Source organism: Nelumbo nucifera, chromosome 1 (assembly GCF_055504915.1).
Source record: "Nelumbo nucifera cultivar China Antique chromosome 1, China Antique-T2T, whole genome shotgun sequence".
Taxonomy (NCBI): Eukaryota; Viridiplantae; Streptophyta; class Magnoliopsida; order Proteales; family Nelumbonaceae; genus Nelumbo; species Nelumbo nucifera.
The window spans coordinates 214,674,842-214,698,039 of NC_142649.1; the positions used below are offsets into that span (position 1 = coordinate 214,674,842).

Genomic DNA, 23,198 nt, shown 5'->3' on the forward strand with positions numbered 1-23,198 from the left:
CACATCATACCGGAAGGCTATGGCTGTCCCGCATTGGAAAGAAGCATGGATACTGAGCTCCAAGCCCTTATGGATAATGATACTTGGGATATGGTTCCAGCCCCTCCAGATGCCTCTCTTATTGGAAGCAAGTGGGTATATTCAATGAAACTCAAATCTGATGGGAGTCTTGATAGATACAAGGCACGTTTGGTGGCACAAGGGTACAAGCAGGAGTATGGGATAGATTATGATGAGACATTTGCCCCTATAGATAAGATGACCACTGCCCGTCTATTGTTGGCTATATCTGCAATTAAACACTGCAACATTCATCAGATGGATGCCAAAAACACTTTAAGGAAACTGCTTATATGAAGCCTCCACTGGGATACTATGACAGTTCTTCCCTAGTATATCGACTCAAAAAGTCCTTGTATGGCCTTAAACAAGCCCCTAGGGCTTGGTTTGAGAAATTTCGTTCAGTGATCACAAATGCAGGATTCACACAGAGCTCTTTAGATTATTCATTGTTCATACCGAGGAGTCCCCAAGGAATTACATTACTACTTTATGTGGATGACATTCTTATTACCGGTGATGACAGTCAAAGTATTCCCTCTCTGAAACAGCTACTCAGTCAGTCTTTCAAGATGAAGGACCTCAGTCATCTCACTTACTTTTTGGGTCTAGAAGTTACTCACTCTCCCCATGGGTATTTTGTTAATCAACACAAGTATGCGATGGACCTTGTGAGATCTGCAAACCTGAGTGATGACAAACAGGTTGACACACCTCTTGAGATGAATATGAAACTTTCGAAAGATGATGGGGACCTCCTAGAAGATGCCACTCTTCATCGAGAGCTTGTCGGTAGTCTGATATACCTCACCATGACGCGTCCAGATATCTCTTATGCGGTTCAAGTGGTCAGCCAGTTTGTTTCTTCTCCTCGACAACCGCACATGACGGCAATTCTTCACATTATCAGATACATCCGTGGAACACTTTCACATGGCATTTGCTTCCCTACATCTCCTTCGCTTAGCTTATCCGCATATGCAGATGCTGATTGGGCAAGATGCCCAGACACTAGACGCTCCACTACTGGCTGGTATGTCTTTCTTGGTGACTCTCTTATATCCTGGAAGTGTAAGAAGCAACCGACCGTTTCCAAATCATCTACCGAGGCTGAGTATAGGGCTATGTCATCCGTCTGCGGTGAGATTATATGGCTGAGAGCCCTCCTTAATGATCTTGGCATCTCCTTGTCATCCCCAATTCCTATTTATGCTGAAAATGTGAGTGCTATCAAGATTGCATCCAACACAGTCTTCCATGAGTGCACCAAACATATAGAGGTTGACTGCCACTTGATTAAAGACTAGTTTTCTGCTGGACACATATCTCTACCGCATGTGTCTTCTCCCTATAGCTTGCTGACATATTCACGAAGGCTATGACCCATGCTCGCCACCAGTTTCTAGTTGACAAATTGATGCTCGTACCTCAGCATCAGTTTGAGGGGGGTGTAGAGATTGATCTATGTCTCTTACATCTTCTTTCCTTTTTTGGCCCTTGGGACCACCCTTTTATATTGTAACTTATGTACACTATCTTCTATTTTATTATTTATTGTAAGACAAGGACATAACTGTCCTTTCCATAACTTGTATTATCTCATATATTAGTTAAACATTTTTGGGCGTGATGTTCAAGACAAAACACACCCTTTTCACTCTCAACTCTTTCTCCTCTGTTTTGATCCGAGTTGACGAAAACAGGGGACCTTCAGGGAAAACTTCTTTTGGGTTGTATTGTAATTCTTGATGTCATTTTGGGGTCAACACTCTTTGTCTGAGTGGTTGACATTGCAAGATGTAATTTGATATCCTTAATGAAAGTCACCGTTTCCAATCAAAAATAATAATAATAATAATAATAAAGAGATTCTAAATTCCAACACCTAGCACATCTCCACCTATAGCCATAATCCTTTCCAGGAGAATCAGCCAATAACAACATAGACTTATTATAGATCACTCAAAAAATAGAAATTAGAATGTCAATACATGAGAACCAAGATTGTATAGCCAATTTCAAAGTCAAACCTGTTTCCATAGTTCTTCAGCCTCCTTAGTACGACCACGCAGCTTTGCCCGATCAGAGATGGCAATAGCCCAATTATAGAAGGCCTAGCATATAATGACAAAAATATTACTAATATATAAAGTGGGAATTTAACTCAAACATAATTTTTGTGTGGCAACCCTATGTTACAGATATATAGAACAGCCATAGAAACAGAATCATTGTCATCATCATTTAAGCCTTGTCCCAATCAGTGTTCCAACAGAGGTATATATATATATGTTGAAGTTTGACCTGCCATAGAATTCTGTCTTGTTCGTTGACTGTAGAGTAAAGTAGACAGCAAGAAGTAGGAGAGGAAAGAAGAAAAGAGAGAAGAGAGAAAAGAGAGAAAGGCTGGTTCGAATTAGGGAAAAAAGTTAATCCCTTGATTCGGCCAGACCTATTATTATATTATTGACTTATTGAAAAAGACTTGAGTGCCCTTCTTTAAGTAAGAGGCACTCGAACTAACATAACAGTACACATCAGCATTCTCAACAAGTACAAAGACTGAAATACCCCTTCACTAACACCACTAACACTCCCCCTCAAGCTGGTGAGTATATATCATATAATCCCAGCTTGTTACATATGTAGTCCACTCTCCCCCGACTCAAGCCTTTTGTAAACAAGTCTGCCCACTGGTTTCCCGTACTAACATATGCAGTTTCTATCACCCCATTCAGCACCTTCTCTCTCACAAAATGACAGTCAACTTCGATGTGCTTGGTTCTTTCATGAAACACTGGATTGGAAGAGATATGAACCGCTGCCTGATTGTCACAGTAGAGCTTCATTGGAGTACTGATGTCATATCCTATCTCCTGTAGAAGGTTCCTCAGCCACACTAGTTCACAAGCAGTATGTGCCATGGCCCTATATTCCGCTTCTGCACTGCTTCTTGCCACAACTGTTTGCTTCTTACTTTTCCATGTTACCAGGTTACCCCCCAAAAAGGTGCAATAGCCTGTGGTAGATCGTCTATCAGACATAGAACCTGCCCAATCAGCATCGGTGTATCCTTCTACTACCAGTTTTCCACCACTTCTGTACAGCAAACCACGACCAGGAGCTCCTTTCAGATACCTCACAATCCTTAGCACTGCATTCCAATGTGGGACCAAAGGTTTCTGCATGAACTGACTCACCACACTAACCGCAAATGAAATATCTGGCCGAGTAATGGTTAGATAGTTTAGTTTGCCTACAAGTCGTCGGTATCTGCCAGGCTCTTCAAACACTTCACCTATATCACTGCTCAGCCTCGTATTTGTTTCCATAGGTGTCTCAGCCGGTTTAGTACCCAACAATCCTGTTTCTTCCAGTAAATCAAGCACATATTTCCTCTGGCACAAATTAATGCCATGCTTAGATCTTGCTACCTCTATGCCCAAAAAGTATTTCAACTTGCCAAGGTCCTTTGTCTGAAAGTGTTCCTGTAGGAATGCCTTCAATCTGTCAATGCCCATTTTATCATTCCCAGTCACAACGATATCATCCACATACACCACCAATATTATTTTACCTGCCGAAGAATCAAGACTGAAGACAGAGTGATCAACTTGGCACTGTTTCAGACCAAACTTCTTGACCACCTCACTGAACCTACCAAACCATGCTCGAGGGGACTGTTTAAGTCCATAAATAGCCTTCTTAAGTCTACATACCTTACCATCCTCCCCCTGAGCAACAAACCCAGGTGGTTGCTCCATGTAGACCTCCTCGAGCAAATCCCCATGCAAAAAGGCATTTTTGATATCGAGCTGATGGAGAGGCCAACCAGACATAGCTGCAAGGGAGATGACGACACGAACTGATCCTATCTTAGCAACCGGGGAGAACGTCTCCGTGTAGTCAATGCCATAGGTTTGGGAGTACCCTTTGGCAACCAGCCGCGCCTTCAGGCGCTCAACACGACCATCTGGCAAGTACTTAACACTATACACCCACTTACAACCGACAGCCTGCTTCCCAGGAGGAAGAGCGGTGAGATCCCAAGTGTGATTATGATGCAAAGCAGAGAGCTCTTCTTCCATAGCACGGCACCACTCTGGAGAGGTAAGGGCTTCCTGGACATCCTTAGGAACAACCACGGAGGATAACAAAGATATGAACTGGCGATGGGAAGCGGAGAGGTGGGTAAGTGAAACAAAATTGGAAATAGGGTGAAGGGTGCAAGTACGCTTACCTTTCCGTAAGGCAATAGGAAGATCTAGGTCGGAGGCTGGTGTCGAAGCTGGAGCTGGATCTGTCGACGGTGATGAAGCTGGAGGAGCTGCAGCCGGTACACGTGGGCGATGTGTATACACGTGACGGATGGGTGGACGGTCAACCAATGGTGGCACCGGAGGCAAGGACGTAGGCATGACTGGAACCAAAGGAGGTGGATCAGCCACAGGAAGAGGAAGAGGAGGTGGTGATGTGGGGGAAGCAACAGCACCGGACCCCACGAAGAACGGAGTAGACTCAAAGAATGTAACATCAGCACATACCAAGGAACGACGAGAACTAGGATGATAACACTTGTACCCTTTCTGAGTTCGGGAATAACCAAGGAAGATACACTTCAGGGAACGTGCATCTAACTTGTCAGTCCCGGGACTCAGATTATGAACGAAGCAGACACACCCAAATACCCGAGGAGAAAGCGGAAACGGAGACATGTTGGGGAATAAGACACTAAAAGGAGAACGACCATCAAGGATAGACGTGGGCATCCGATTAATTAAGAAACAAGAGGTGAGCATTGCATCGCTCCAAAAAGTTTTGGGAACATTCATGTGGTGCATGAGGGAGCGTGCCGTTTCTACAAGGTGGCGGTTCTTTCTCTCAGCAACCCCATTTTGTTGCGGAGTATAGGTACATGAAGTTTGGTGTATAATCCCATGGTGGTCCAAGTATTCTCGAAAAGATGAGGACAAGTATTCACGACCATTATCAGAACGGAAAATTTTGATGTGAACACCAAATTGATTGCGGATCTCAGCATAAAATTTCTGGAAGATGGAAAATAATTCACTTCTTTCTTTCATTAAATAAAGCCACGTCATTCTTGAACAGTCATCAACAAAAATAACAAAATATCGGTATCCATTATATGACATCACTTTATAAGGACCCCAAACATCTGAATGAATTAAAGAAAAAAGACTCGACACACGGTTATCGACCCTAGAACGAAAGGGAACACGATGGTGTTTCCCAAATTGACAAGACTCACAATCTAAAACAGAAAGTTGACTCAATGAAGGGACTAAGGACTGCAACACTTTCAGCGAAGGATGACCAAATCTACAGTGCCACTGGAGAGGAGAAATGGATGACTGAAGAGCCGTTGACGTTCGTCCACCACCATCAAGATAATACAGTCCACCGGCTTCATGCCCTCCACCAATCTTCATCCCCGTCTTGAGATCCTGAAAAACACACATAGAAGGGTAAAAAGTGATGGAGCACTTAAGTGACTTGGTCAGCTTACTAACAGACATAAGATTAAATGGAAGCTTAGGTACATATAAAACAGAGGATAGGGATACAGGGTCTAGGTCAACATTACCAACACCACAGATAGATGACGTGGAGCCATTAGCAAGGGTAACAGATTGTGATGTTGAGCAATGAGTGAGAGATGAAAACACACCTGGAGTTCCCGTCATGTGATCGGAGGCTCCAGAGTCAATAATCCAGGGGTTGGGTGTGGATGCCAAACAAGCCATACCTGAGTGTGCAAAGGAAGCTGTGTTCTGTTTGCTTCTTACTTTTCCATGTTACCAGGTTACCCCCCAGAAAGGTGCAATAGCCTGTGGTAGATCGTCTATCAGACATAGAACCTGCCCAATCAGCATCGGTGTATCCTTCTACTACCAGTTTTCCACCACTTCTGTACAGCAAACCACGACCAGGAGCTCCTTTCAGATACCTCACAATCCTTAGCACTGCATTCCAATGTGGGACCAAAGGTTTCTGCATGAACTGACTCACCACACTAACCGCAAATGAAATATCTGGCCGAGTAATGGTTAGATAGTTTAGTTTGCCTACAAGTCGTCGGTATCTGCCAGGCTCTTCAAACACTTCACCTATATCACTGCTCAGCCTCGTATTTGTTTCCATAGGTGTCTCAGCCGGTTTAGTACCCAACAATCCTGTTTCTTCCAGTAAATCAAGCACATATTTCCTCTGGCACAAATTAATGCCATGCTTAGATCTTGCTACCTCTATGCCCAAAAAGTATTTCAACTTGCCAAGGTCCTTTGTCTGAAAGTGTTCCTGTAGGAATGCCTTCAATCTGTCAATGCCCATTTTATCATTCCCAGTCACAACGATATCATCCACATACACCACCAATATTATTTTACCTGCCGAAGAGTCAAGACTGAAGACAGAGTGATCAACTTGGCACTGTTTCAGACCAAACTTCTTGACCACCTCACTGAACCTACCAAACCATGCTCGAGGGGACTGTTTAAGTCCATAAATAGCCTTCTTAAGTCTACATACCTTACCATCCTCCCCCTGAGCAACAAACCCAGGTGGTTGCTCCATAGAAGGCATCGGGTCAGCTGACCGTTTCTCCTGTGTAGGGCTGAAACTGGTGTCACTAGTCATGGCATGGTTGGCCCACGTCGAGGGAGGACCATGTAAGTCATAGCAGTAGTTAATGGTATGTCCATCCAAACCACAGTGAGTACACTTCCGTGGACCCGAGCCACGTCCTCTACCACGAGCTCCCCCTGAATCTCTGCCTCCAGTACGACCACCACCACGGATGTGTGTAGATCCACCACTACCACTCCTGCCAGGCTGGGTTCCTCGAGTCCCACTTCTGCCACCTCGGCCTCTTGACACTGCAAATGCTGATTTATCGGAGACATTAGAGTCCATAGATCCAATGGAAGCCCTCCGAAGACGAGCAAACACCTCCTCTAAAGATGGAAGAGCAGATCCCCCTAGTATCTGGGCTCGTACTGGTTCATACTCAGACTTCAGCCCCACCAGAAACCGTGTTACATCAAGCTGCTCTCGCTGTTGCTGTTGAACTTTGACATCTGAAGTGAGAGGATGATAGACATTTAACTCATTACGGATATTCCTCACATTGGCATAGTACTCCTCAAGGCTCTGATTTCCCTGTTGCAGATTGAAGTAATCCTGATACAGTTGATATACCCTAGTGGTATTATCCTGACCTGAATACAGTTTCTTGGCATGATCCCACACCTCTTTGGCTGTGTCAAGAAACATGAAGTTCACACTGATTTTGGGTTCCATACTGTTCCACAACCATGTAATGATCTGTGCATCTTCCTGTTCCCAGTCTTCATACTCCTGAGAATTAGCGGGGGGTTTCTCCTCTCTTATATGCTTCACTTTCTTCTTCGCCTTCAGAAAAACCTCTACAGACTTGGCCCAAGGGACATAATTCTCTCCATTCAGTTTAATGGAGGTCATTTGGACATTCAGGTAGTCAGTAGATATCATGACACTAGGTTTACTATCACTGTTATCTGCCATTGCCGAACTCCCTTAATTCTGAGCACTGAATTAGGAGCACTACACACTGCACACTACACACAGACACTTCATCGAAATCTGCACACTGATTTCAACAGCTGAGAACTGCAACACCACAAACCCTACTCACCGAAGTCTGTACACTGATTTCAGCAGTATTAAATGTTGAAAACTACAACACCACAACCCCTACTCACCGAGGTCTACACACTGATTTCAGCGATATCAAAAGCTGAAAACCACACTTGTAACACCACCAACATTAATCCACAACTATAGGAAGCTTCACCATTAAGTAGACACTATTGCCATTCGAATCACACACAAACCAGAATAAACCCTAGCATAAACCCTAGCATACTGCAATCTGAGAACCCATCATGCGAACTGTACTACACCTCTCATGTATTCCATAACAAAAAAATATATAAAAAAAACTTTACCTCGTCGCCTGAAGGCCAACCATACGAAGGGCTGAGACACCACTGCACCACACGTACCAGCCCTAACTAGGGCTTAGAAACCACAGCAACCAATCACCAACGACACAATCGGAGGCATAGAGACCTCCTAGGGAAGAGGGCGATCACTCCTTTTCAGCCCTTTTCCCAGTCTCCAACTCACAACTGAGAACCCCAAGTGAAACCCTAATTCGAATGCGCAGAAGGCAGAATTCTAGCAAGTCTGATTTGGTGAACCTAGCTCTGATACCATGTTGAAGTTTGACCTGCCATAGAATTCTGTCTTGTTCGTTGACTGTAGAGTAAAGTAGACAACAAGAAGTAGGAGAGGAAAGAAGAAAAGAGAGAAGAGAGAAAAGAGAGAAAGGCTGGTTCGAATTAGGGAAAAAAGTTAATCCCTTGATTCGGCCAGACCTATTATTATATTATTGACTTATTGAAAAAGACTTGAGTGCCCTTCTTTAAGTAAGAGGCACTCGAACTAACATAACAGTACACATCAGCATTCTCAACAAGTACAAAGACTGAAATACCCCTTCACTAACACCACTAACAATATATATATATATATATATATATATGTATATATATATATATATATGTATATGTATGTATGTATGTTTATTTTATATATATTATTTTATGTTTAATTTATCTTTTTTATTTCAGTTTTTATTTATAAAAATGATAAAAATTGAGATTTAAGGACAAAAAGGGTTTTTTGGCAAAAAATAGCAGGGCAAGATATTAAAGATCACCCCAATCAGACAACCAAGCACAAAGTTATGGCCTTGGGAAGTTTGCAAATACATGTAGTGTGTAACCTGTGACCCAATGGCCAGGTCAAATGGGTTTTGACCAAGTCAACAATTTTGGTCAAATCCTGGGTTTTAGGAAAACTGGACACAGAATTGTGGCTGGGTGACGTTAAAACGGTTCGACTATCCGGGTCAACAATGGGTTGAAAACATTGGTCCCAACCATATCGTGTTGGCTACAACACAACCATTGAATGAACAAGATGTTATCTAACATATAAATCACTATCATCATCATCTCTAACCTTAGGGCATCAATCCTCGATCTTTATTCTTTCAGAAATTCATGCTTTCTGGAAGGGATTTTGATTTAGGAAACAAAAACAAATGGTATCTACTAGTTATCTCCCAAGGATAAAGATATTAGGGATGTGGTCCCTAATACAAGGGCTTTCAATCCACTCCCTTCCTACCAAGGGTATCAGTTAGGGGCCATCTGATAACAACTTAAGTGGCAGAACTAAATGACTTATTGTCTTTTAGTGGATAAAATAGTTTTATAATAATTTTTAGCTATATAGTAACTAATCCAACAAGTCATCCAAATCATCTACTTCAGCCATTATCAAATGGCATTTTGGTGTATTTTCTTATCCGAGTACCTAACGAAAGAAACAATTAGTTTTAAATTCCTCTTTTTCTTTTAACTTTCACATTTTAATCATCAGTGCTCTCCTTGTATATCAAGAGTAACTTTGTATATAATTTGATCACTAAGTCTTAATATTCACCTTCATCTCACAATCCAAATCCCAAACATTAATACAATTTTATTAAGAAAAAGTAATATTGACACTTACATCATGAAGGGTAGGGCATAGTTGGGTGGCTTCATCATACTTTCTACAAGCCTCCTCAAGCAAAGCATCTTTTGAAGGTGCACTAGAATCTGGATCAACATTATCTGCACTTTCCTGCATCCAGAATTAATATAGATGGAAAGAGTGATTGAAATTTGGTACCCAATGGGTTTGAAACAGATTAGATTAACAAACAAATATAAGACCACCATGCTAAATAGTAATACAAAATTATAATATTAAGAAAGCAACTTTTTTTCTGATAGACACACATCTCCCCCTCAGGTATGATCCCTACATGCATCAGTGAATGTCATGGAAGAGCCAATAATGATAATCAAATGATAAAAATCAGACCTGAAGAACCAATGCCCAATTGTAAAGTGCATCATAGTCTTCTGGGTTCTTCTCTAATGCACTAGCATACCTGCCAGAAACAGCCACATGATTGTTTTGGAGATTAAGAAACAAACCCTACCTATCAAGCAGAGATTTAAGAAACAGTCCAAATTTAATAAATATAAAAGTTTTTTTAGCAAATTCTACAACATACCTAGACAAGGATGTGTACTTGTATGGACTTGATAGGAGCAAAAACTAAAATAAAACAGGAAGAACAAGTAACAAACTCACCAGTGGTATCTTAATGGTTCAAGCTTCTAAAAAGGATTTCTGCTGGGGTGGGGGGTGGGGAGACCACAAAGATGAAGCATTGCTCGATGGTAGCTACGGAAATAAGAATGAATTGATTTCTAATATAACTACATGCTGTAATCTACCATCACTTTCAGGACTTCTTTGGTTAAGCGACATGAAAACCACGTTCTACATAAGATGACCAATGTCATTGAGTATGCAACTAAAAGCAGATTTTTCCTAAGGTGTAAGTGAAGCTTATCCTTCTTACTTTTAATAAACTGTCAAAATTTTATTATGATGATAATGAATGAATTTTTGTGGGAATCAGGAGAATCCAAAAGAGAGAACATAATCAAATAGGAGACAGTATATGAAAGCATAAAAAGGCAGGTGGACTAAGTCTGGGAAGAATAACACTTGGGAACTCGTCATTGTTGGGGAAATGGTTGTAGAGCTTTCTCTTGGATTCCAATAGACTATGGCATAAGTTATCAGAAGCATCCACAGACTAATGCCTAATAGGTGGGACTATAGCTTGAATGCCAGATTGAAAAGCTATATTCAGACTACTTCCTCTCTTTCTGCAGCACATTAAGCATGATGTCCAATTTGAATCTGGACTGAATTGGGATTTGTGGTTTAGAAGGGTTTTGAGGGATGATGAATTATGATGATGAAGGGTTTTGAGGGATAAAGAAGTTCCAGAGACACTATCTTTCGGAATCCTTGGAGGGTGTTTGTCTTGACCCTTCCTCCTTGGATTCCAAGGTTCCTCATCAAGCTTGTTTTCACGTACTTCATTCTTTAAGAGCTTCACTCAGTATCGTAATCAGATCATTTTTCCTGTAAAAGCACTTGAGTTTGCAGGGTGGGTGGGGGAAGGGACTGGTATGCCCAAAGGCAAGGCCTTTCTATTGGGAGAGAAGGCCTTTAAGAATATACTCTTTTCCATCTCCAAAAATACTTGCAAACTCTCCCCCCCCCCCCCAAGGGAAAAGAGGCATAATTGTTTTGCCTACTCAAATTTCCATTTCTATTATATTTTCCAAATCAAGATGTCCTTTCCGCTGGGCTCCACACTGATAATATCCTTTTCCAGGAGCCAGTGTTTAATGCATTAGTTGATCCCCGAAGAGTGAACAACAATAACAAAATCTGTTTCTTAGTTGGAAAAAAGAGTGAACATGGTATCTGATAAGGCACAAAAAATGCACACAGAATCTATATGCACCATGATCAAGTCATTCAACTTACAAATACTCTCCCGTTTACTTTTGTAATTCATTATGACATCCAAAAGAACCTCACTTAAGTGTTCAAACTAACACCTCTCTCTCTTCTCTTTTCCTCTAATATAATCTACCACAACCAAATCTACTTGTCTTGCATAAATCCATTGTTTAATGCTGTTTTGCCATTCCATTCCATTTAATGCTAGATCAATTGTTGAATTTTGGGCACTAAAATCATTTCTTACTACTTTGGCCCATGTCCTTTTTGGTTTACCCCTAGCCCTTCTACCCCCTTCGACTTGCAACGGATCACTTCTTCTTACAGGTGCTGTTGATGGTCTTCTATGCATGTGACAAAACCATCTTAGTCTACTTTCTCTCATTCCACTGTTGGCAAAACCTTATGGATTTCATATTCCATTATTTCACTCCAACCACTCCCAAAAGTTAATGAAAAGTCAACCTTTTTTATAGCTTTGACAAAATTTAAACCTTGGTTGGAAAGATCCAAAACTACAAACTACCAGCATCACAAAAACTGTACTGCCTGGTGTTGAAACTGCTTGAACTAGAAGAGGCGTTGTGGAATTTTATTTGAGAAATGCATGGAAAAACTTCAGGAGTTAGAGAAAAGGAAGGAATGCTAAAGTATCATAATAAAATTCAGTAAGCAACACTAAAGAGAATTTGCCTCAGGTTATAAACCCATACAATAGAACCTATGATTGAACTTAAGGAAACCTCTAAACCAACAAGGGAAATAGATGAACAAGGATCTAAAACTAGGAAGAAGAAAAGCTACACTGGGGGAAGACAAAAGATGAGATTCATACTGATATCTTCCCATACCAGCTCTAGGACTTGAGAACTTGAAGTTATCCTACGAGATCCATTGCCTCACAATTCTATTGTTGGCAGGTGGGGCAAGAAGCCACAAATTCCCAAAACTACTTCATCCCCTTCCAGCAATTAGGGATGCAAACGGATTGGATCAGATTCAAATCAAGGTACATTCGAATCCGATCCGAAACACTGTAGATCCGATCGGATCTCATAAATACCGATTTTGAATTCGAAGCTGATCAAGATGTTGGATATCCGAATCTGATCCGATCCGAATTAATTTAAAAAATAATAAATTATTAAAAGGAAAAGAAAATATAATTGTGTAAAGAAAGAAAAACAAAAAATACAAGTATCTTTTTCAACTATTTTCATCAATATATATATGATTTTATAAAAATAAATAATATAAAAAATTTACAAAAATGGAATATAAATAACATATTTATGAATAAATAAATAACATATAAACATATATATTATATATAAATAAATAAATACATAACATATATATTGGATCGGATCCTTTCGGATAGGATAAGGGGTGATCCAAATCCAATCCGATTTTTAATCGGACCCGATTATCCGATCTGATCAAAAATCCGAAATAGGGATATCTGAATCTGACAATATAGGATCGGACTTCGGATCGGATCGGGTCATGATCCAATCCATTTGCACCCCTACCAGCAATTGTGGGCTGCCAGTCTTTAGTGACTACTTGGGATTCTGGAGTGTCATTGAGAGAGAGAGAGAGAGAGAGAGAGATCTCAAGTATGTGTTTAGACTTTAGAGGCTGCTTATATAACCATTCAGCCATCTCGAAAGAGTGTTAGGACTAATGTATACCCCAATCTGATATGTGGATCCTCAGCCCAAGCCTTGCATATCTTCATGAATTTTGGGTTAGCTTGGGCTTCTTCCTTAAGTCATTCTCAAAGAGGGTAAGTGGGTTAGGTCACAATGAGTCAGGGCATATCAACCTCCATTTACAGAGCGTTCCAGCCTTATTAGTGCATGCAGGTTGTACTCCTTTAGGAAAGGTGTTGGTTTTATAAGACTGAGCTATTTTTTTACAACTCATGGGTTGGGCATTTTTAAATATTGGGCCAGGGCCTTAGCTATGTTCAAAATCGCGATGGGATTACCCAATAGACTGACCCCTCCAGGAACAGTCTTGGTCTTATAAGGTAGATTCATTTGTCTTCTAACTCTCCTCAGTAATGAATGCCACTGTCATCTAAAATCAAAACTGCATCACAGCTCAAATAAGTTTTTTACTAAGAATCATGGTTTGGGCAGTATTAGAGATCAGGTCAAGTTTGAGCTTGTTAGTGTAGGGGTATTTCTGTCTTTATACTTATGTTGAGGTTGCTGATCTGTAATATTATATTGGAACTAGTGTCCCTCACTTAAATAAGGGCACATGTGTCTTTTCCATTATATTAGTAATATAAAACATGTCTGGCCGAATGGGAGAAGTAATTTTTCCCTAATTCGAACCAGACTTTTCTTCTCTCCTTTTCTCTTCCTTTCTCTCTCTCTTTCATTCTTCTTTCTTCTTCTCTCTTCTTGGCTGTTATCAGACTAACAGAACTCAAAGGCAGGCCGAATTATAATATGGTATCAGAGTTCAACTAAGCAACTCGGATCTGCCCAGATTTCTGTTTTCTACGCACTCAATCTAGGGTTTTCTCTTGATTTCTCTGCCATCGATTGGAGATAAGGGAAAGGGTTGAAAAGGAGTGGTCACCCTCTTCCCTTGGAGGTTTCTATGCCTCCAGTTGTGCTGTTCGTGGTCGGTTGTTGTGGTCTCTAAGAAACCCTCCCCTAATCGATGAAGAGAAGAGGGCTGATTCGTGTGGTGCAGTGGGTGTCTTGTGTGGACTGATTTTCTTCTTGTGTGGTTTGTTTTTCGGGTGATGAGGTAAGAGTTTTCTATGCAAATTTTTTGTTATGAATCAAATAGGAAGAATGTTTCGGATCATATGATGGGATTTCAGACTGTGTGTACTAGGGTTTATGCTGTTTTTTTTGTGTGATTCGAAGGGGGAGTGGTTCTCATATAGTGGTGAGATTTCAGGTAGTCGTAGGGTAGGGTTTGTGGTGTAAGGAGTGCAACCTTCAGCAATAACAAGTGTTGAAACCAGTGTGATTAGTGTGATCAAGTAGTGTGCAGTGTGCCGAATTTAGTAATAACAGAATTCAGCAATGAGAGATTACAGTGATAGCAAATCTAATGTGATGATACCTGCTGACTACCTGAATATTCAAATGACCTCCATTAAACTGAATGAAGAGAATTATGTACCTTGGGCTAAATCTGTAGAAGTTTTTCTTAAGGCAAAGAAGAAGGTGAAACACATAAGGGAGGAGAAACCCTCCAATGATTCTCATGAGTATGAAGACTGGGAACAAGAGGATGCACAGATTATCACGTGGTTATGGAACAGTATGGAACCCAAGATTAGTGTAAATTTCATGTTTCTTGACACTGCCAAAGATGTGTGGGACCATGCTAAGAAGTTGTATTCTGGTCAAGACAATACAACCAGAGTATATCAGTTGTATCAGGAATACTTTAATCTGCAATAGGGCAATCAAAGTCTTGACGAGTACTATGCTAGTATGAGAAACATTCATAATGAGTTGAATGTTTATCACACCCTCACTTCTGATGTCAAAATTCAGCAACAACAGAGAGAACAGCTTGATGTGAGTCGATTTTTTGTGGGGCTGAAATCTGAGTATGAACCAGTGCGGGCTCAAATACTAGGAGGGTCAGCTCTCCCTTCCTTAGAAGAGGTGTTTGCTCGACTTCGGAGGACTTCCACTGGATCTACTGAGAACTCTAATGTCTCAAATAGATCAGCCTTTGCAGTGTCAAGGGGTCATGGTGTTAAAGGTGGAGCTCGAGGAGCTCAATCTGGCCGTGGTGGTAGCAGTGGTCCGGTATATGGCCGGAGTGGTGGTGGTGGTGGTGGACCTACATATAACCGTGGTGGTGGTCGTACTGGAGGTAGAGATTCAGGGGGAGCCCGTGGCAGAGGACGTGGCTCGGGCCCAAGGAGATGTACTCATTGTGGTATGGATGAACATACCATTAATTATTGCTATGACTTGCATGGTCCACCCTCAACCTGGGCCAATCATGCCATGACTAGTGACACCAATTTCAGACAGGAGAATCGTTCAGCTGATCAGATGCCTCCTACATCCACAAATGTTCCCGGGAAGGAGATGGTGAGTGTTCCCTGTGATGAGTATGAGAGGTTTGTCCAGTCCACATCTCAACAGAACACGACTACTTTCGCACATTCAGGTATGGCTTGTTTGGCATCCACACCCAATCCCTGGATTATTGACTCTGGAGCCTCCGATCACATGACTGGAACTCCAAGTGTGTTTTCTTCCCTCTCTCATTGCTCAACATCACAATCTGTTACTCTTGCTAATGGTTCCACATCCTCGATTTGGGGTGTTGGCAATGTTCATTTGACCCCCTTATCTTTATCCTCAGTTTTGTATGTCCCTAAATTTCCGTTTAACCTTATGTCTGTTAGTAAGCTGACCAAGTCACTTAATTGCTCTATTACTTTTTACCCTTCTATGTGTGTTTTTCAGGATCTCAAGACGGGGATGAAGATTGGTGGAGGGCATGAAGCTGGTGGATTGTATTATCTTGACGGTGGTGGAAGAACATCAACAGCTCTCCAGTCATCTCTCTCTCCTCTCCAGTGGCACTGTCGATTTGGTCATCCTTCGCTGAAAGTTTTGAAATCTTTGGTTCCTTCGTTGACTCAACTTTCTGTTTTAGATTGTGAGTCGTGTCAGTTGAGGAAACATCATCGTGTTCCCTTTAGTTCTAGGGTTGATAACCGTGTGTCGAGTCCTTTTTCTTTGGTTCATTCAGATGTTTGGGGTCCTTATAAAGTGATGTCATACAATGGATATAGATATTTTGTCATTTTTGTTGATGATTTTTCAAGGATGACGTGGCTCTATTTAATGAAAGAAAGAAGTGAATTGTTTACCATCTTCCAAAAATTTTATGTTGAGATTCGCAATCAATTTGGTGTTCACATTAAAATTTTTCGTTCTGATAATGGTCGTGAATATTTATCTTCATCATTTCAAGAATACTTGGACCAACATGGCATTATACATCAGACCTCATGTACCTACACCCCACAACAAAATGGGGTGGCTGAGAGAAAGAATCGTCATCTTTTGGAAACAGCACGATCCCTCATGCATCACATGAATGTTCCCAAACCCTTTTGGAGTGATGCAGTGCTTACTTCTTGCTTCTTGATTAATCGGATGCCCACGTTTATCCTTGATGGTCATTCCCCATTCACTACCGTGTTTCCCACCTTGTCTTTGTTTCCTCTTTCTCCTCAGGCTTTTGGGTGTGTCTGCTTCGTCCATAATCTGGGCCCCGGGAAGGACAAGTTAGATGCACAATCCATTAAGTGCATCTTCCTTGGCTATTCTCGGACCCAGAAAGGGTATAAGTGTTACCATCCTAGTTCTCGACGTTCCTTTGTGTGTGCTGATGTTACCTTTTTTGAGTCTACTCCATTTTTCTTGGGGTCTGGTGATGCTTCTTCCTCCTCATCACCTCCCCCTCTTCCACTTCCAGTTGCCGATTCTGTTCCCCTTGTTCCAGCCGTGACCAAGTCCTTGCCTCCAGTGCCACCACCTGTTGAACGCCCACCTATCTGTCAAGTGTATACACATCGCCCACATGTACCGGTTGCTACTCCTCCGGCTCCATCACCGTCGATAGATCCGGCAGTTGTCTCCACACCAGCCCCAGACCCAGTATTTGATCTTGATCTTCCCATTGCCTTGCGGAAAGGTAAACGCACTTGTACCCTTCATCCTATTTCTAATTATGTTTCACTCACTCACCTTTCTGCTTCCCATCACCAGTTTATCTCTTTGTTATCCTCAGTTGTTGTCCCTAAGGATGTCCAGGAAGCCCTTGCCTCTCCAGGGTGGTGCCGTGCAATGGAAGAAGAACTCTTAACTCTACTTCATAATCATACTTGGGACCTCACCGCTCTTCCTCCTGGAAAGCAGGTTGTCGGTCGTAAGTGGGTTTATACTGATAAGTATTTGCCTGATGGTAGTGTTGAGCGCCTGAAAGCTCGATTGGTTGTAAAAGGGTACTCCCAAACCGATGGTATTGACTACACAGAGACTTTCTTCCCAGTTTCTAAGATAGGTTCGGTCCGTGTTGTGATCTCTCTTGCAGCTATGTATGATTGGCCCCTCTATCAGCTTGATATCAAGAATGCTTTTTTGCATGGTGATTTGCTCGAGGAGGTCTACATGGAGCAACCACCGGGGTTTGTTGCTCAGGGGGAGGATGGTAAGGTATGCAGACTAAAGAAGGCTATCTATGGGCTTAAACAGTCTCCTCGAGCATGGTTTGGTAGGTTCAGTGAGGTGGTAAAGAAGTTTGATATGAAACAGTGCCAAGTTGATCATTCCGTCTTCAGTCATGACTCAGGCAGGAAAAATCCTATTGGTGGTGTATGTAGATGATATTGTTATTACCGGGAATGATAAAATGGGCATTGACAGGTTGAAGACTTTTCTACAAGAACATTTTCAAACAAAGGACCTTGGTAAATTGAAATATTTCTTGGGGATAGAAGTAGCAAGATCTAAGCATGGTTTTAATTTGTGTCAGAGGAAATATGTGCTTGATTTGCTAGAAGAAACAAGTTTGTTAGGTGCTAAACCAACTGAAACACCTATGGAAACAAATACTAGGTTGAGCAGTGATAAGGGTGAAGTGTTTGAAGACCCTGGCAGATACCGGCGACTTGTAGGTAAACTGAACTACCTAACCATTACTCGACCAGATATTTCATTTGCGGTTAGTGTGGTAAGTCGGTTCATGCAGAAACCTCTGGTTCCTCATTGGGATGCGGTTCTAAGAATTGTGAGGTATTTAAAAGGGGCCCTTGGTCGTGGTTTGATATACAAAAGTGGTGGAAAACTTGAAATAGAAGGGTATACTGATGTTGACTGGGCCGGTTCTATGTCTGATAGGAGGTCTACCACAGGCTATTGCACTTTTCTTGGGGGTAATCTGGTGACATGGAAAAGTAAGAAGCAGACAGTCGTAGCGAGAAGCAGCAGTGCAGAGGCAGAATATAGAGCTATAGCACATACTGCTTGTGAATTAGTGTGGCTAAGGAACCTTCTGCAGGAGATAGGATACAATATTAACACTCCAATGAAGCTCTATTGTGACAATCAGGCTGCAGTTCATATTTCTTCTAATCCGGTGTTTCATGAAAGAACCAAGCACATAGAGGTTGACTGTCACTTTGTGAGAGATAAGGTGCTGAATGGAGTGATAGACACTGCATATGTTAACAAAGGGAACCAGTGGGCAGACTTTTTTACAAAAGGGTTGAGTCGGAGAAGAGTGGACTACATATGTAACAAGCTGGGATTATATGATATATACTCACCAACTTGAGGGGGGGTGTTAGTGTAGGGGTATTTCTGTCTTTATACTTATGTTGAGGTTGATGATCTGTAATATTATATTAGAACTAGTGTCCTTCACTTAAAAATAAGGGCACATGTGTCTTTTCCATTATATTAGTAATATAAAACATGTCTGGCCGAATGGGAGAAGTAATTTTTCCCTAATTCGAACCAGACTTTTCTTCTCTCCTTTTCTCTTCCTTTCTCTCTCTCTTTCATTCTTCTTTCTTCTTCTCTCTTCTTGGTTGTTATCAGACTAACAGAACTCAAAGGCAGGCCGAATTATAATAGAGCTATCATTTAAAATCGAGATGAGATTACCTAATATATTGACTCCTTTAGGAACGGAATTGGTCTTATAAGATTGACCCATTTTACTACTACTTCGCCTCAACTATGAATGTCACAGTTGTTTAACATCGGGAATACATCTCGGCTCAAATAATTGTTTTAAATTGACTCGTGGGCTGCGAGAAGTATTAGAGATTGGGATAGGGCCTCACTTATCATTAAAAATCAAGATTGGATTTTCCAATATACTCCTTTAGCAAAGGTTAGGCTAACATATTTTCTACTAACTCGTAGGTTGGGCATTATTAAAGATGGGGCAAAGGCCTGAGTTATCATTTAATATTGGGATGGGTTACCCAATATACAAACTCCTTTAGGAACAGCGTTGGTCCTATAAGGATGTGGAAAGTCTCAGAATTTAGCATATTTTGTCCCATGTTCCACAGTTCCACTTTGACCAGTATAACCTGTTTGAAGTGGGGAGACAAAAGATGAAATCCATACTGATTTATTCCCATACCAGCTCTAGGACTTGAGAACTTGAAGTTACCCTAGGGGATCCATTGCCTCATAACTCTACTGTTGGCAAGTGGGCCAGGAAGCCACAAATTCCCAAAACTACTTCATCCCCTCCCAGAAATTGTGGGTTGCCAGTCTTCGGTAGCTACTTGGGATTCCAAAGTGTCAATGAGAGGGAGAGGCCTCAAACTGGTGTAATATCTCAAGTATCTGTTTAGAGGCTGCTTATATAACTATTTAACCCTCTCGAAAGAGTGTAATGACTAATGTATATCCCGGTGTGATATGTGGATCCTCAGCCCAAGCCTTGCATATCTTCATGAATTCTGGGTCAACTTAGGCTTCTTCCTCAAGTCGTTCTGAAAGAGGGTAAGTGGGTTAGGTCACAATGGTTCGGGCTATATCTACCTCCCTTTATAGAGTGTTACAGCCTTATTAGTGGGTCTGGGTTGTACTCCTTTAGGAACGGTGTTGGTCTTATAAGTCTAAGCTATTTCTCTACTAACTCATGGGTTGGCATTTTTAGAGATCGGGTTAGTTATGTTCAAAATCGTGATGGGATTACCCAACATACCGACTCCTTGAGGCAGGCTTGGTCTTACATGGTCGATCTGTTTGTCTTCTAACTCTCCTCAGTAATGAATGCCACAGTTGTCTAAAATCAAGACTACAATACATCTCAGCTCAAATAAATTTTTTACTAAGAATTGTGGTTTGGGCAGAATTAGAGATCAAGTCAAGGCTTGAGTTATTGTTTAAAATCAGAATGGGATTACCCAGTACATTGACTCCTTTAGGAACAGAGTTGGTCTTATAAGACTGACCCATTTTACTACTACTTTGCCTCAACTATGAATGTCATAGTTGTTTAAAATCGGGACTACATCTTGGCTCAAATAATTATTTTAAATCGACTCATGGGCTAAGAATTATTAATGATTGGGTTAGGGCCTGAGTTATCATTTAAAATCGGGATTAGATTTTCCAATATACTGACTCCTTTAGCAATGGTGTTGGCCTATAAGACTAAATTATTTTCTACTAACTCGTGGATTGGGCATTATTAAAGATCGGGCCAGGGCCTGAGTTATCATTTAAAATCTGGATGGAATTTACCCAATATACAAATTCCTTTAGGAACAGTAATGGTCCTATAAGGATGTGGAAAGGCTCAGAAGGGGGCATATTTTGTCCCATGTTCCATAGTGACCAGTATAACCGATTTTCCGTTTGAAGTGGGAAGACAAAAGATGAAATGCGTACTGGTTTCTTCCCATACCAGCTCTAGGACTTGAGAGCTTGAAGTTACCCTAAGGGATCCATTGCCTCACAATTCTACTATTGGCAGGTGGGGCAAGAGGCCATAAATTCCCAAAACTACTTCTTCATCCCCTTCCAGCAATTGTGGGCTGCCAATCTTCGGTAGCTACTTGGGATTCCGGAGTGTCATCGAGGATGGGTGGGGGAGGAGGGGGCAAGAAATTTCATTTGGTGAGCTGGGACAAGGTGTGTAGACCGAAGGAGAGGGGAAGGATGGGGATAAGGAGAGAGAATTTTTAAATAGGGCCTTACAGGGGAAATGGCTTTGGAGGTTTAGCTTAGGGAGAGAGGAGAACTCATTGTGGAGGAGGGCTGTGGTTGGGAAGTATGGAGTGGTGAAATTTGGTTGGGAATCAAAGGAGGTGAGGGCTTCCTATGGGGTGAGTGTGTGGAAGGGGATCACGACCTTTAACAAGGAATTCAGAGACCTAACTAAGTTTGCAGTAGGGGATGGATCTAAAATCATGTTTTGGGAGGATGATTGGTATGGGGTGGGTAAGCTTTGCAAGCTATGTCCAAGGCTGTATAGATTAACAGAGGCTGAAATTGCTATCAGTGACTGTTATAAGAGAAGGGAAGACCAGTTGATTTGGAGTCCGAAATTCAGGAGGCCTTTGTTGAATAGGGAAGTTGAAGAGTACATCTCTCTCTTAGAAAACTAGAGGATGTAAAACCTGCAACTTAGTTGAGAGAAAAGCTCTGGTGGAAAGAGTGCAAAAATGGTAAATTCACAGTCAAGTCATGTTATTTGGCTCTCAGCAGGTCTAACTCAGACTCAAGTCATATTAAGGGCATCTGGGGAAACCCAGTTCCTCCATGAGTTGAGGCTCTGGCTTGGTTGGTAGCAATGGACAGCATCTTGACAGCTGATCGCTTGAAATCCAGAGGTTTTAATATGGCTAGCAGATGTTGTCTTTGTGAGGGGCAAGAGGAGAATGCTATTCATTTATTCATTTCATGCAAGTTTCAAGTTTCCTGTGGAAAGTGTTTACAACCATGTTCGGGGTCTCTGGCTTTCGCCCAACTTCAACAACAAAGATTTTCTCTACCTGGCCTAGGCTGAGTGGGAGTAAGAAAGTGAAGATATTAAGGAGCTGTATCCCATTTTCAATTTGTTGGAACATCTGGAAGGAGAGGAACAGGACTTTTGAAAACAAAGCTTGCAGCATGGAGAAGATGGTTGCGGTTGTGGGCAGATCAATGATAGAATGGGTGTTGATTCTTCCAAAATTCAGTCAGCTAGAAAAGGAGGATTTTGGAAATAGGTAAGGAGAGGTCCTGGGTTATCAGATATGTAATGTGGAGCTTGTTATTTAGTCTGAAAGCTGGTCTTGTACTCAGGAGATGACTTATCACCTTCATTTGTAACTTATTTCTATTTAATAAAATTTTTTATTTACTTAACAAAAAAAAGTGTTATGACTAATGTATACGCCAGTGTGATATGTGGATCCTCAGCCCAAGCCATGCATATCTTTATAAATTCTGGGTCAACTTGGGCTTCTTCCTCAACTCATTCTGAAAAAGAGGGTAACTGGGCTAGGTCACAAATGACTTATCAACCTCCCTTTATAGAGCGTTCGAGCCTTACTAGTGGGCGTGGGTTGTACACCTTTAGGAACGGTGTTGGTCTTATAAGGCTAAGCTATTTCTCTACTAATTCGTGGTTGGCATTTTCAGAGATCGGGTCAGGGCCTTAGTTATGTTCAAAATCGCAATGGGATTACCCAATATACTGACTCTTTCAGGAACAATCTCGGTCTTATAAGGTAGATCCATTTGTCTTCTAACTCTCCTCAGTAACGAAAGCAATAGTCGTCTAAAATTAGGACTGCATTCAGCTCAAATAAGTTTTTTACTAAGAATTGTGGGTTGGGCAGTTTAAAATCGGGACTACATCTCGACTCAAAAAATTGATTTAAATCGACTCGTGGGCTGAGAATTATTAGAGATTGGGCTAGGGCCTGAGTTATCATTTAAAATCAGGATTGGATTTTCCAATATACTGACTCCTTTAGCAATGGTGTTGGCCTATAAGACTAATGTATTTTCTACTAAATCCTGTGTTGGACATTATTAAAGATCGGGCCAGGGCCTGAGTTGTCATCTAAAATCGGGATGGGATAGACCAAT

General features: G+C 41.5%; 1 protein-coding gene across 1 annotated transcript in view; it reads right to left on the reverse strand.

Annotated features, from left to right (window-relative positions):
- The window catches only part of LOC104604691 (Tetratricopeptide repeat (TPR)-like superfamily protein), an 83,641-nt gene that overhangs the window by 56,405 nt on the left and 4,038 nt on the right, over window positions 1–23,198 (reverse strand). The window contains exons 3-5 of the mRNA XM_010269157.3: window positions 10,063–10,132; window positions 9,706–9,819; window positions 2,091–2,174 (exon numbers count right to left, since the gene is read on the reverse strand). Coding sequence (XP_010267459.1) covers window positions 2,091–2,174; window positions 9,706–9,819; window positions 10,063–10,132 — 268 coding nt within the window. The remainder of the gene's footprint in view (window positions 1–2,090; window positions 2,175–9,705; window positions 9,820–10,062; window positions 10,133–23,198) is intronic.